Source organism: Cebus imitator, unplaced genomic scaffold, assembly GCF_001604975.1.
Source record: "Cebus imitator isolate Cc_AM_T3 unplaced genomic scaffold, Cebus_imitator-1.0 Scaffold332, whole genome shotgun sequence".
Taxonomy (NCBI): Eukaryota; Metazoa; Chordata; class Mammalia; order Primates; family Cebidae; genus Cebus; species Cebus imitator.
In genome coordinates, this window is record NW_016107647.1 from 972,603 (window position 1) to 987,254 (window position 14,652).

The 14,652-nt window shown below is 45.5% G+C and overlaps 1 protein-coding gene across 1 annotated transcript in view; it reads right to left on the reverse strand.

Annotated features, from left to right (window-relative positions):
• Positions 1-14,630, reverse strand: part of CHCHD4 (coiled-coil-helix-coiled-coil-helix domain containing 4) — a 37,686-nt gene extending 23,056 nt beyond the window's left edge. The window contains exons 1-2 of the mRNA XM_017505039.2: positions 14,412-14,630; positions 6,174-6,272 (exon numbers count right to left, since the gene is read on the reverse strand). Coding sequence (XP_017360528.1) covers positions 6,174-6,272; positions 14,412-14,433 — 121 coding nt within the window. The 5' untranslated portion in view covers positions 14,434-14,630. The remainder of the gene's footprint in view (positions 1-6,173; positions 6,273-14,411) is intronic.
• Between the last annotated feature and the right edge of the window lie 22 nt (positions 14,631-14,652).

The following is a 14,652-nucleotide window of genomic DNA, read 5'->3' on the forward strand; positions in this document are numbered from 1 at the left end:
AAAAAAAAAAAAAAAGAAATTACTACAAACAACTATGCAGATAAACAGGAAGAAATGGATAAATTCCTGGACACTTGCCTCCTCCCAAGCCTAAACCAGGAAGAAGTCGAAACCCTAAAGAGACCAATAACAAGAGCTGAAGTTGAGGCAGCAATTAATAGCCTACCGACCAAAAAAAGCCCAGGTCCAGATGGGTTGACAGCCGAATTCTACCAGACATACAAAGAGGAGCTGGTATCACTCCTTCTGAAACTATTCCAAACAATCCAAAGAGTACATCCTTCCCAAATCATTTTATGAGACCAACATCAGCCTGATAACAAAACCCGGCAGAGACTCAACAAAAAAAGAAAACTCCAGGCCAATATCCATGATGAACATAGATGCAAAAAGCTTATATCATGATCAAGTGATGCAAGGCTGGTTCAACATATGCAAGTCTATAAACATAATCTACCACATAAACAGAACCAAAGACAAAAACCACGTTTATCTCAATAGATGCAGAGAAGGCCTTCAACAAAATTCAACAGCCCTTTATGCTAAAAACTCTCAATAAATTAGGTATCGATGGAACGTATCTCAAAATAATAAAAGCTATTTAAAACCAACCCACAGCCAATATCATACTGAATGGGCAAAAACTGAAAGCATTCCCTTTGAAATTTGGCACTAGATAAGGATGCCCTCTCTCACCACTCCTATTCAATACAGTATTGGAAGTTCTAGCCAGAGCAATCAGGCAAGAAAAAGAAATAAAGGGTATTCAAATAGGAAAGGAGGAAGTCAAATTGTCTCTATTTGCAGATGACATGATTGTATATTTAGGAGACCCTATCGTCTCAGCCCAAAATCTCTTTAAACTGATAAGCAACTTCAGCAAAGTCTCAGGATACAAAATCAATGTGCAAAAAATCACAAGCATTCCTATACACTGATAATGGACTTAAAGAGAGCCAAATCAAGAACAAACTGCCATTCACAACTACTACAAAGAGAAGAAAATACCTAGGAATACAGCTAACAAAGGATGTAAAGGACCTCTTCAAGGAGAACTACAAACCACTGCTCAAGGAAATAAGAGAGGACACAAACAGATGAAAAAACATTCCATGCTCATGGTTAGGAAGAATCAGTATTGTGAAAATGGCCATACTGCCCAAAGTAATTTATAGATTCAAACTATCCCCGTGAAGCTACCTAAGACCTTCTTCACAGAACTGGAAAAAACCACCTTAAACTTCATATGAAACCAAAAGACAGCCCACATAGCCAAGACAATCCTAAGCAAAAAGAACAAAGCTGGAGTCATCACGCTACCTGACTTCAAACTCTACTACAAGGCTACAGAAATCAAAACAGCAGGGTGCTGGTGCCAAAACAGAGATATAGACCAATGGAACAGAACAGAGACCTCAGAGGCAACGCCACACATCTACAACCATCTGGTTTGACAAACCTGACAAAAGCAATGGGGAAAGGATTCCCTGTTTAACAAATGGTGTTGGGAAAACTGGCTAGCCATGTGCAGAAAGCAGAAACTGGACGCATTCCTGACACCTTATACAAAAATTAACTCCAGATGGATTAAAGACTTAAACATAAGACCTAACACCATAAAAATCCTAGAAGAAAACCTAGGCAAAACCATTCAGGACATAAGCATAGGCAAGGACTTCATGACCAAAACCCCAAAAGCATTGGCAACAAAAGCCAAAATACACAAATGGGATCTAATTAAACTCCTGAGCTTCTGTACAGCAAAGGAAACAATCATTAGAGTGAACTGGCAACCAACAGAATGGGAAAAAATTTTTGCAATCTACCCATCTGACAAAGGGCTAATATCCAGAATCTACAAAGAACAAAACAGATTTACAAGAAAAAACCAAACCCATTCAAAAGTAGGCAAAGGATATGAACAGACACTTTACAAAAGAAGACATATATGAGGCCAAGAAACATATGAAAAAATGCTCATCATCACTGGTCATTAGAGAAATGCAAATTAAAACCACATTGCGATACCATTTCATGCCAGTTAGAATGGCGATCATTAAAAAATCTGGAGACAACAGATGCTGGAGAGGATGTGGGGAAATGGGAACACTTTTACACTGTTGGTGGGAGTGTAAATTAGTTCAACCATTGTGGAAGATAGTGTGGCGATTCCTCAAGGACCTAGAAATAGAAATTCCATTTGACCCAGCAATCCCATCACTGGGTATATATCCAAAGAATTATAAATCGTTTTATTATAAACACACATGCACACGTATGTTCACTGTGGCACTGTTTACAATAGCAAAGACCTGGAACCAACCCAAATGCCCATCGATGATAGAATGAACAAGGAAAATGTGGCACATATACACCATGGGATACTACGCAGCCATAAAAAACGATGAGGTCGTGTCCTTTGCAGAGATATGGATGAATCTGGAAACCATCATTCTCAGCAAACTGACACAAGAACAGAAAATCAAACACCACATGTTCTCACTCATAGGTGGGTGTTGAACAATGGGAACACATGGATGCAGGGAGGGGAGCATCACACACTGGGCTCTGTTGGGGGGGATGAGGGCAGGGACAGTGGTGGGTAGGGAGGTTAGGCTGGGATAACATGGGGAGAAATGCCAGATATAGGTGAGAGGGGGATGGAGGCAGCAAACCACATTGTCATGTATGTACGTATGCAACAATCCTGCGTGTTCTGCATATGTGCCCCAGAAGCTAAAGTGCAATTAAAAAATAAAAAATAAAAAAAATATATATTTATATATGAAATCTAATAGGATTCCACCCAGAATAAGCTGGATGGGAATGACAGTTTAATACACACTATAATTTTAATATTTCCGTAAAACTGATTTAGTATCAAATATGTTTAATTATTTAAAATCTTGTAAAGTTTTTTTATTATAGAACAAACCAAGTTTCTTAGAAGACTGGCCATGTCTAAAAATTTAAAGTAAAATTTTAAAGCATACTCTATTAAACTTATTTTGATCATACTTTTAGCCATATTTGTAGCACTACCTCATCTTTTCACATTTACGGACTAGTGTTGGCACTTTCAGACTATTAGTCTTTGATGTGATGCTAATTTTCACAAGGATATTAAAGTGTTTTTAGCAAAAAAAAAATCACATATATGTGTGTGTGTGTGTGTATGGGTAACCCCTCATATAGGTACTAAGAAAGGAGAGCTAAGCAGAATCCTGGCACAATTAAGACCTGGAGAATATCTCAGTTTACAGTGTTACTACTCAGTTATTTCCTTTATATAATCCTTTATATAATCATATATTAGTTTATAGAATTAGGGCTTGGAGAGTATCTCAGTTTATAGTGTTACTACTCAGTTATTTCCCTTTATACAATCCTCTCTATATAATCACATATTAGTTCATAGAATGAGTGCCTAAAGAATATCTTACCACTCAGTTATTTCCATATATATATATATATATATATATAAGTTTATAATCCGAGGAATGCCTAGAGTAGATACAGTATAGAGCATGAATTGAGGAATAAGCAGCTTATAATTGGAGGAATATCTAGAGCAGACACAGTGCACAGTATGATTTAAGGGAAAAACAGTTACAACAGGACAAGAATCCATGGCCCAGGCAGCAGCATTCCGTATCATAAAGATACCTGTTGTATGGCAGGCTTGGGGCAAGAGCCACTCTCCTGATAAAGGAGTTGTAGGACCTTGCTCCAGTTCTTGTGGAAGGCTGCCCTCAGACCGACAATCGCCCCTTGGTGAGTGTGAACTTTATCAGCTCTTGTTACTGTGCAGCTCGAAAAGCATTCCCCTATAGAACTCATTGGAAACTGCCAGCAGGTGGCATAGACCCTGACAGCTCTGTCACTGCTATGTGACTTAAAGCATCCTCCTATAAATCTTCTTAGTAGCTTGCCCATAGATACAGGTATTGCAACCTGCACCCTCTTCACTGCACACAACCCACCTTCAAGCCTCGGGGACCTAATCGGGGTGGACCCCTTACTGCACATGGCCCTGGCCTCAATGACCTAATGGGCATGAACTCCTTGCTGCACACTGTCCACCTCCCAGCCTAGGTGACCTAATAGGGGTGGATCCCCTGTTTTATTGCTCACGACCCTATCACTGTCCTTAAAGATGACTTCACTCACTGCCCTGCCCCCTAACCTATACACAATAAATACTCACACTTCTGGACATTCGGGGCCTCACCTGACTCTGCTCATAGGTGGTGTGGCCCCTAGAGCCCAGCTGCGTTTTCCTTGTACTCTGTGTCCTCTTTATTTCTCAGATCCTGCACCTCAGCACAGCATAAGGCTCACCCCATGACCCTGTGGGTCATTGGCCCTACATCTATATATACACATATATATATAAATCAGTGCAAATTGACCAGGTGGTTGATTAAAAAGTACAAAAAAAATTATAACCTAGGTCTCCAGGAGTCCTTGTTTCATTATTTCTTACGGGCAGTGAGCTGGAATGAGATAGCTCTTCGCAAAGCACATGGTGCCAGTCTGCATGTCACAGACACAATATAAATCCACACACAGGGTATTTTTGGCATGTCACAAAAGCCTAGATACAGTGTGGTCAAACATGTAGTCTAAGGCCTGGAGCTCACTGGCTGAGTCAGTCTCTGCCTCCTCCTGGGCCCCCAGTTTTTTCATTGGATCAGATGATTTTTAATGTACTTCTGATGTTTTGATTCTAGGAAAATTAATTCTGCCACCTTTTTTCTTGGTACTCTTAGCTATTCCACACACCATCTCAGTTGCAGAGCTGGGTGCTGGAAGGCAGGTAGATGGCATAAACTGGTGGCTTACTTGGTCCACTTAGTAATTTTGCAGTTAAGAGCTTGGAACTTGGGTCCCAGAGTTCTATGTGTTTTATATGATTCTTTGTACAATATATTCATTATAAGGGACTGTAAAGCCAAATGCATCACGGGGGATACCTACAATCCAAGCAGATATACTGTAATTGATGAAAGCAGGTAAGAAAACAACAGGGAAAGGAAAGAATGGTGGGTTCTGGAGGGGGCAGCTCAGTCTAAAGGCAGATACATTTAGTTTTTAATAACACTGTGAGGCAAACAAAACAAGGCCTGATTTGTCCTGCAGGCCTCCGCGGTCTTGATCAGTTAATGAAATGTGCTTAATACGGATCTAAAGATAGGGAAAGTACTAGAATGGTCATGTAAGCCCTGATTAAGCTTGCCCTTGCAGCTGGCTTTCTCAGAATGCTAACACTCTGTATAATGTCTGCATCTCCCACTGCTTCCACTGGGGGCTGGATATGCACCCTTAGCTGTAACCCCTAGGAGCAGTTAGGGCAACAAGTAAAGGGTCCTACAGAAGGAATATACATGTCAGTTAGCATATGAAAAATTCCAATCAGGAGCCCATATTCTAGAGGCAGCTGCTGCAAGCTCTTCCATCACCAATTAGCACTAGAAGGTCAGTTGTCATCATGGGCATTATAAGTGGTTTTTGACTGGTGAACTGTAAAAGACGAGGATTGTTCATGAGCACTGCACACACACATCCACCTCACACAGGCTCAGACCTCACACATGCTGTAGTAAGTATCTAGTGAGTCTAGCAGCCCAAATACTCTGGAACAAAGTCCTGGGCCCAAGCGACCACTGTTATATTCAGCCATTAACCAAGGAGTGTGCAATAGCTCTGACCAGGTTTGTTGAATCCTGCTGCTGGAGAGCTGTGTCAAGTGACCTTTTCATGTAAGGTGCTTGCCAGAGCAGTTAGAGAGCAGGAACTTCACCAGTCTTACAGAACAAGGTACATGACTGTCTGATTGCTAATAAAGTTGGTAGATGTGGCAGAGTTCAGTCTGGCAACTTGTCTGAGCAAGAGCCCTGTCTCCTTAACCTACCTACAACTGCTGGAATCTACTAACACCCTCTCCCAAAACTTACTAGTTGTGCCAGGAAAGTACATCAGAACAAGGCTGGAAAGCACAGCCCCTCAAACCCCTGAGGGAGATAAATTGCTGCCCTCAGAGATGGTCTACGGCTGAGAATAGACACCTGAAAACTCGGCCTTGGCTAGGAAAACATGGGAAAGGAATTAAGAACACTGGGCTTCCCCCCAATGCCCTGATGTGGGTCCCTGGGAGACCTCATGTCACTCACCATGCTCCTCGTATGGATCATTGGGGTCATCAGCCACCAATTCTGCATTGCTTGGAGTTTCATGGTCTTCTTTGGTTACAAATATGATTCGATCCTTCCCTAGTGTTTGGAAAATGGAGGAAGAAATGTTTCATTCAAGAGCAGTGAATCAGCTTTAAACTCAAAGCAGCTGCCACACAAACCAAGTTTGAAGACTGTCCCATATGCCACCCGCATGTGAGGTGACCGTCAAACTGTTCTCAGATGCTGGGGGAGGAAATAAAGGGGATGCATAAGGCGCAGGGCAGGAAAAAAAAGCACTGAAGCAAAAAGAGTGTCCTAGGGATTACCCACAGGGTTCAGAATTCATAAAAAGTCAAAGGATGACTGAGCACATTGGCAAAGCGAGTGTGCAGTGACGTGGGTTCTCAGCCTACAGATCACTGCAGCCCACACAGCTGATGCAGCCACAGGCCCCTGGTTCTGAAAGGCTGAGGACACAGGTGGCCTGAGAGTGCCCACGGCCAGCACCCTCACTAGGCCTCTGGGCTCCTAATTGTGGCCAGAAGAAGGAAGGGTCATGGTGAGGAACACTGAAGCCATTCCATTCCCCACAGTCCGAGAGGCCTGGGGACCATTTCCCAACAAGTATAATAACTGCGGCGGGGAGGTGGGGGGCAGCAGAAAGAACACTTCTTAGATGTTTTTAACTGTGACCATCTGCAGTTTATTATTTTAGGACAAACCCAACAGTGGTTAGGGTCACGACTGCGGTCCTGTGAGGACCAGCATGAGAGAGCCAGTATGCCTAAAGTGCAGAGCACCTTGTTCACAACCGGAGCCCTAGCCCTGGGGCCTGGGTCCCGGAAGGTCTGATGGCTCCAGGAAAACAAACCAGTGAGAGTCAAATGCATTTTATATTAGGAGCTTTTCCTCATGGGAGGCCGAGTGAGCACAGAAAAGCACATCAGTCCTGGCCAAACCAGGGTGGGTGCATTAACTGCCTTACAGTGACCCCCATGAAATATTATCACCCTCAGCCCCCATCGAGTACAGCAGAAAACCAAGGCTGAGTGGCTATGCAAGCAACAAAGCAGCCCCTCACAGCCCTCTCTGCTACATCTTGTAGCTGTCACCGCCACCTCACTTTCCTAAAAGCTTTGGCCATCAGCTAACCACAGTGCAGGTATGCGTCAGATATTCCCATTGTGGGCAAGGAGCACCTTGTCCTCAGTACCCCACACTGCATGGTGGGTCATCAGCTCTGAGTAGTGACTTGCTGGGTGACACAGGACAGGAATCTCTGAAGTCAGCACTGCTGGAGATCCTTTCCACATACCCACACTGCCTCGCACCAACATTTGCACAAGAATAATGGCAGCTAACACTGAACAAAACATCCTCAGTACACACAGGGCCAGGACCCCAAACCCACTGGAGGCTTCTGCTCCCAGAGCTGGTCTCTGCCTTAACACCGTGCATGTTATCTGACAGAAGACTGCTTTTCCCTGTGGCTGGCCTGGGAAAGCTTTTGGACCAGGCAGCCAGGGCTTATTAAAGTACCTCGTAACCTTGGTAATTCTGGCCAGTTTCCAAAATACTCAAAAGAAATCTGTAAAAATGTTGAACACTAAGCAGAATGAGCTGATGCAAATTTCTCAACTCAGCTCTGTTAGTTTTGTTTACCTAGACGGCAGCTCACCGCAGCCCAACGGTGAGGCCGTTACAGGCAGAAAAAGCATCCAGTAAAGTATGGAGGGCCTGCTGGGGTTTGCCATACATACAGAGACCAGGCCTCACCCAAGAAAAGCTGAATCACGCTCTCTGCCACGTCCATATAGCTCACAGGCTTCACAGATAACTGTGATACACAGCCAGGTTAGGAAGCACCAGCCTAGCACAATCCCACTGAGAATTCCAGGTCCCTCTCACAGGGCCAAGTCCTCACATGTGCCTTCCTGGACATTTTCCCTTGGAGCACAGTTCACACTGGATCGAAGGTAGAACTGTAACAGCTGCGTCTTTTACACATTTTTATCCCATGCAATGTGTTTTACATCTGTGAGTTCACTGATGGGTTATTACTTTATCTCTGTTTTATAGAGACCACAGGAGCTGAGAAACAGACCAAAAGGCATGTAGTAAATGAAGGCAGAGCAGGAACAGAAACTCTGGTCTGAAAAATCTGTGTGTTCCTGCAAACTGTCTGTCACATGCTTGTCCTGGTGGGTCTTTGCTTTCCAGAATGTTTAAAAGCAGATTCAAGGACTGATGCAAGGACAAAGCTTACTTACTCCTAACAGACCTAACCGTGAAAGAAAGAACTAACTGGTCAGACTAGTCATAAGATGCCAACTAGTAGGACAATCAGCTAGACTAGTTCTCATGACATTTCTCAGCAATTTCTCCAGAGAAATAAAAATTTAAACTGCTTGTGTTTTTATTTCCAACATAAGCTTTAAAAGCAGTTGAATATGCATGTTCTGAAGGAGGTGGATAACTACCTTTAAACCCTCTGGCTCACAGTGGCTTCGATATCACAGAGAGTCTGAGAAATTGAGTTCAAATCTGAGCTTAAGCACTTCCCACTGTGTAAGCTCAGCTACACTCTGGGCCTCAGAAACCAGTTCTTACCACCGGCTCCACCTACCTACCTCACATGGTTGGGGAGGTGAAACGAGTTTCTGCTGTCAGCTGAAATCCCACTCAAAAGACAGTAACTTTTTAAAGGGTATCAACTGACAAGGATAGCGTGGCCAGTAAAAGAGACAATCACAGGCTCAGAGATGTCAACAATGATTTGGAAATGGGAAGGCTGATGGTCCAGCGCTCTCTGACTTAATCAGTGAAGAAAGCTGAACCCAAAGTGCACAAGGAGGAAGTTACCCAGAAAAAACTTAGTCCCCACACCAGAACCTTGATACGAGTGGGGAACTGGAGGCCCGAGGGGTCAATCTTCGAGCAGGACTTCAGGGTGGGGCTGAGAACAGAACTGACTGAGCAGTATACCAAGACACCTTCCACCCCCAACTGTTTAGTTTTACTCTTGGTAGTGCCATCCCCAACTCGTCTTTCTCCATCGGCAAATTGGAATGGCTCCATATTCAAATACATCCAGAAGGAGCTTCATCCTTCGCCTCTACGACCCCATCTCCCACCATCACTCCCTCCACTCCAGCCACGATGGCCTCTGCTTTTACTTGAACATGCTGAGCACACGCCTACCTCTGGCCTTTGCACGGGGTGTTCTCTCCTCCAGGAGCACTTTCTCTTCCCTCAGGTACCCTCACAGCGATCTCTCCCTGCTTTCACCTCCTGCTCAGATGCCACCATCCCTGACCACTGCCCATCTCCCTTATCCTGCTTTATTTTTATCTAAAGTAATTTTCCTCACCTTACATACTACATATGTTTACCACCTGTCACTGCCACTGGAATGCCAGCTCCTCAGAGGCAGCGATTTTTGTCTATTCTGTTCATTGCAGTACCCCCAGAGCCCAGAATACTGCCAAGGACAGCGTGGGTGTTCAATATTTGTTGAAACAAATGAATGGAGAAACAACTCTGGATTAGGGCATGAAGATCCCAGTGTAAGGATTAAAGAGGAAAGAAATATGAAGGGTGGCTTTACAGTCAACAGGTAATAGGTTTATTTTAAACAAACCTGAGAGGGGCGGCTGGCTGAGTTAGGTCAGAGGCACACTCTCTCACGGACTAAAAGTTTTTTTTTTTTTTTTTTAAGACGAAGTCTTGCCCCGTCGCCAGGCTGGAGTGCAGTCACACAATCTCAGTTCACTACAACCTCCACCTCCTGAGTTCAAGTGATTCTCCTGCCTCAGCCTCCCGAGTAGCTGGGATTACAGGCGACCACCACCACACCCAGGTAATTTTTGTATTTTTAGTAGAGATGGGGTTTCACCATGTTAGCCATAAAGATCTCGATCTCTTGACCTTATGATCCACCCACCTCTACCTCCCAAAGTGCTGGGATTACAGGCGTGAGCCACCCACTGCACCCGGCTGTGACTAAAAGTTTTTAAGAATTCAGGGTAGGAGAGTTTAATCAGTGGCTTAGACTGCTTCTGTGTCTCTTTGTTGTGCTCATCTGGGAGGGAGAGTTGTGTGTCTGTTCCCAGACATCTTTCTGTAGCTGCAGGTGTACTCCCCAGAGTCTGCCTTTAGCTTCCCTGTCTTAGTGCACCTGAAGGGAAAGGAATGTGCTTACTAAGGCCCACTGTTTTACTGGGGCCCATTGTGTGAGCATCGCAGTTACCCAAGAGACTTTCCCCCCACCTCCCTCTGTGCCCAAGCTGTCTTATCTGTGTTTTACTGTCTGCTCTTTCTGGCTGCTTATAGTTAGAAGAGAAGTGATTTCTTTGAAATACATGAGGCTAGAAAGGGAGCTGGAACTTAAAGTGGCAGTGTTTGTCTGAGATGACGGTCCTGCTGCTCTGTCACCCAGGCTCAGCTGAAGTCAGGAAGACAGAATGGTTATCACCATTAAGTGAGTGAGACCAAACAATTCCTTGGATGAGTAGTTTGATTTTCCCCATGAAAGGGAAGGATCTTTACATGCCAGAATCTCTCAGCGCATCCTCCCCAGAAGGAATGCCTCTGTGTCCTGCAGAGGAAGCAGGTTCTTGTCTCCCATGGATGCTCACTCCCCAGGGTCACGTTTGAGAATGGCAGCCTGCACTACGAACTTAGCTTCTCTCCTTTTGGCTGATTCAATGCACCTGCAATACAATTCCAATTACTACTTTTTGAAGCTCAACCCAAGAAAGAGATCTAAAGCCAGAGGCAGTGGTGCCTGTGGTGTATTTTGAGTGAGGTAAGGGGTTTCTAAGAGTTTGATAAATCTGACTGCTAAAGACTTTCACGTTTAGAATCTAACCTCTTTGAAAGATACAACTCCCCTGTATTTAGGAGGATCAAGTACAGGAATTGTGTCTGTGAAGAATACACAAATAGCTTTCAGACAGTGTAAGAAGAATGCAAGTGTTAGAAGTTTAGCTCAACAAATCTTCCTTAGCTCCAGCTCTGTGCTGCCACCTAGTGGTCACAGCTGAATACGACACAGGCATCCAGTGGAGAAGCTGGAAGGGGAGGGATCCTACCTTTGTCCCTAACAAAGAGCTTCAGGGAGAGGAGAGGAATAGACATTCCAGAAGGAACCACTCTGGGCAAAGCCTGGAGGGCAAAAGGAGGGTTTTAAGAAGTAGTATGCAGTATTGGAAAAGGTTTTCTTAAGAAAGTGACATTTAAAAGGATCTCTGAAGCTTCAGGAAGGCTGGGCTTTCCTTTCACATCACTTATGACAGCGTAATTATGCATTTGTCTGGTGGTGTTTTAATGGTAATCTCTTCCACCATGCCAGGAAGGCAGAGAATGTGTCACCTTGCTCACTACTGTATGCCCAATGGCTGGCACATCACATGTGCTCTATAAATGTTGACTAAACAGGAGTGGGCAGGCTCGGCATTAGAAAGAGGAAACTAAGAAAGAAACACTATGGTGCTGACATGGAGAAGTGTGGGTAACCCAAGGCCAGGGAGCAAGGCTGAGAGCTCCTTGAATGCCAAACCGAGGAGTTGAACCTGAAGGCTGGGTGGCAGGTGGACCCCTGAAATAAACTTGCGCAGGCAAGTGATTCACTCAGAACAGAGGGAAGGTATACGCACGATTCAATAAAGATTTGGGCACCCATTGTACACCAGGCCCTGTGCTAGATGCTAGGGATTCCACAGCCCATCTGATGCTCTGAGCTTAGTGGGAGAAGACAGGCAGGAAATAAGATGGCAAAAAATAAAAAAGCTGATTTCAGAGAGTTCAGGATGTGGAAGACACAAAGGGTCAGGAGGTGATGTTGGAGCTAAATTTTAAAGGGTGAGGAGTCAGCCATGGAAGAGCTGGAGCCAGGATATACCAAGCCAAGGGAATAGCCAAGAGGCCAGAGGCTGAGCAGTGAAATAGGAAGAGACCAGGCTGGAAAGGCAGACAGGGCCAGATCACATAAGCTCTGATATGGTAAGGAGTTTGGGATCATTTTCCTAAATCCTATGGGAAGCATAAAGGATCAGTGGGCAAAAAACAAAAAAAAAGGGACTTCTTAGGAGGGCAGTGGTATGGATAAGATAAATACTAAGGAAGGCCTGTAAGTGAGTGCTTTCAATTCTCATTACTCTCCAAACTAACAGAGACCTTTGAACCAGGAAAAGATAAGGCTCCATGTTTTGGAGGCAGATGGACCTAGCCTTTCCTTCTCGGAGAAAACTGCTTCCTGTAAATCCTCAAAGAAAAGAAGAGGCTTGTTTATCAGCACAGCCTCATTATATCCAAAGGCTCAAAAGTTATTTGCTAAATGAAGTAAATTAGAGACTCAGGGACTGGAAATTAAAAACAAGACAAGAGTGGTGAGAGCAGAGGACTTTTGCTTATGGCACACATTCAGTAGTAATATGGTGAAATACAATAGTACTCATTAAAGAGTGAGTCTTATGGCTTTATGACCCCAAGGAGGAGAGGTTCTAGATGCAGATGGGAAGAGGCTCAGCATTTTAGGCTGAGCTATTCTCCTAACTGGATGCTTAACTACAGGTAGGCCACCTCCTTTTCTGGGCTTCCAATTGCTTGAATTAACTGAGGGAGCTGGAGCATTCACCAAGGAATTTCTGGGTGACTTCTAACTCTCTCTGTAGCTTTATAACCATCCACCACCCCTTCCATGGTGCGAGAAGGTGCTTCATGAATATCTGCTGTATGAATGAAACCCAATATCTCATTTTACAGCACTGGAAACCAGGGCCTGGAGGGGTTAGGTGGGAGCTCAGGGCCAAGGAGCCAGTTAGTGGCAGCGTGTGGGGAAGCCCTCCGACCTACAGCTTGGTTACTTCAGAGCCCTTGGGTAGAGTAACATCAAGGAAGCAGTAGGTGGTCGGAGACCAACTTTGGAGTGGGAGTAGGCAGGGTACTCCTTGCAATCCACTGGGCACTAGATTGGATAAGGCTTGTCTGGGGTCAGAATGCCCAGGCTCAAATGTGATAACCTGCTTTTTGTCAGCTAAAACAGACTCTCTCAGATTGAGAGCTATTCAGGCTTCATGTTAGCTTCTTGAGCTGGACAGACTCCATCTTAGCTTCTTCATTTTAGTTATTTTCCCACCATTAATTATGTAACTGTAGTAGGTACCTGCGGCAGGCTGACACTGGGCACCTCCAGGAATGAATTTGTTGATAAGAGGCCGAGTTAAGTGGTACCAGCAGAGCCTGGGAATGCAGGTGCTGTCAAGTGCCCAGAACCCCCATTATCCATAAGTTGTATATCTTTTATGACAGCTTTACCCCTTGCACCTGGCACTGTTTTATTTCTCACGTACTAGTTTATCTTTTAACTTTTTCCTTAATCTGCTTCTGTGAAAAAGTTGCTTTCTGCTAGTTTCCCCCCTCCCTTTTCAAACTAGGGTATAAAAAACCCCTTAACTCTTTCTTCAGGGAGAGAATTTTGGGCGTCAGCCACCTCTTTGTTGCCGGCGAAAATAAAGGACTCACAATTCAAACTCAGAGTGTGACGCATACCGTGACTCGCTCGGATATAACACAAACCCCAGCTCCACGATTTGCTGGCTGAGTGGCTTTAGCCAAGTCTCCTGTGTCTAACTTTACTCTTCGGTAAAATGTGACCAGTACCAGAGCCGGACTTACAAAGGTCGCAGCGAGATCAATGAGAGAAGCCACGTAAGGTTCCTTGAACAGTGCCTGACAGGCAGCAAGGGGCTCAAAAACATTCCCGTTAGTGGAACTCTAGCACCCCAGCACAGTACACGCTACCCGGAGTGGCCTTTTCCTGACGCGCCTTTTAAAGGCTAGAGCAAAATGGAAACACGTGGGGTACGGCAGGAGCGGTGGTAATAATTAACAACCATCAATTCCCAGTTACGAGCCACACGCAACGTGCTCCGCACTTCCCGTGCCTCCTCACGGCCTAGTTTACGACTTTCCACGTACAGGCCCCTCCAAGGTCCGGGTTCGGGCTTCACTGTGACCTTGGACCAGCCCCGTTAGCCCCAGAGCCTCGGTATTCTCATCTGCAAAACTGAAGTGGCGACCCCCTGGCCGGCCAGCCCTAGATGGTCACAGGGTGGCCACCTGGGCCGCGCCTCAAGGTGGCCCGCGCCCGCGGTGTGGTCGCGAGGCGCCAGGGCCTGCGTGTCTGCCGCAGGCCCTCGCAGGCCCGTATCCATCGCAGCCCGCCCTCCCTACCTTCCTGCCGGCAGTAGGACATGGCTGCAGCCCAGCTTTGAGACCTTGCAGAAGCGGCGGCTGCGGCTACAGTTTCACGCCGTGACCTCCCTCTCCTCAGGCAGGGCGGGCGCCTACGAAGACCGAGCGGACCCGCCCCCTCCAGGCCTGCCCGCCGCGCGCCTGCCTCGGCAGCCTCTCAATCCCGGCCCGGCCCACCTCAGCGGGAAAATACATTACCCAGAAGGCTGCGCGCCCTTCC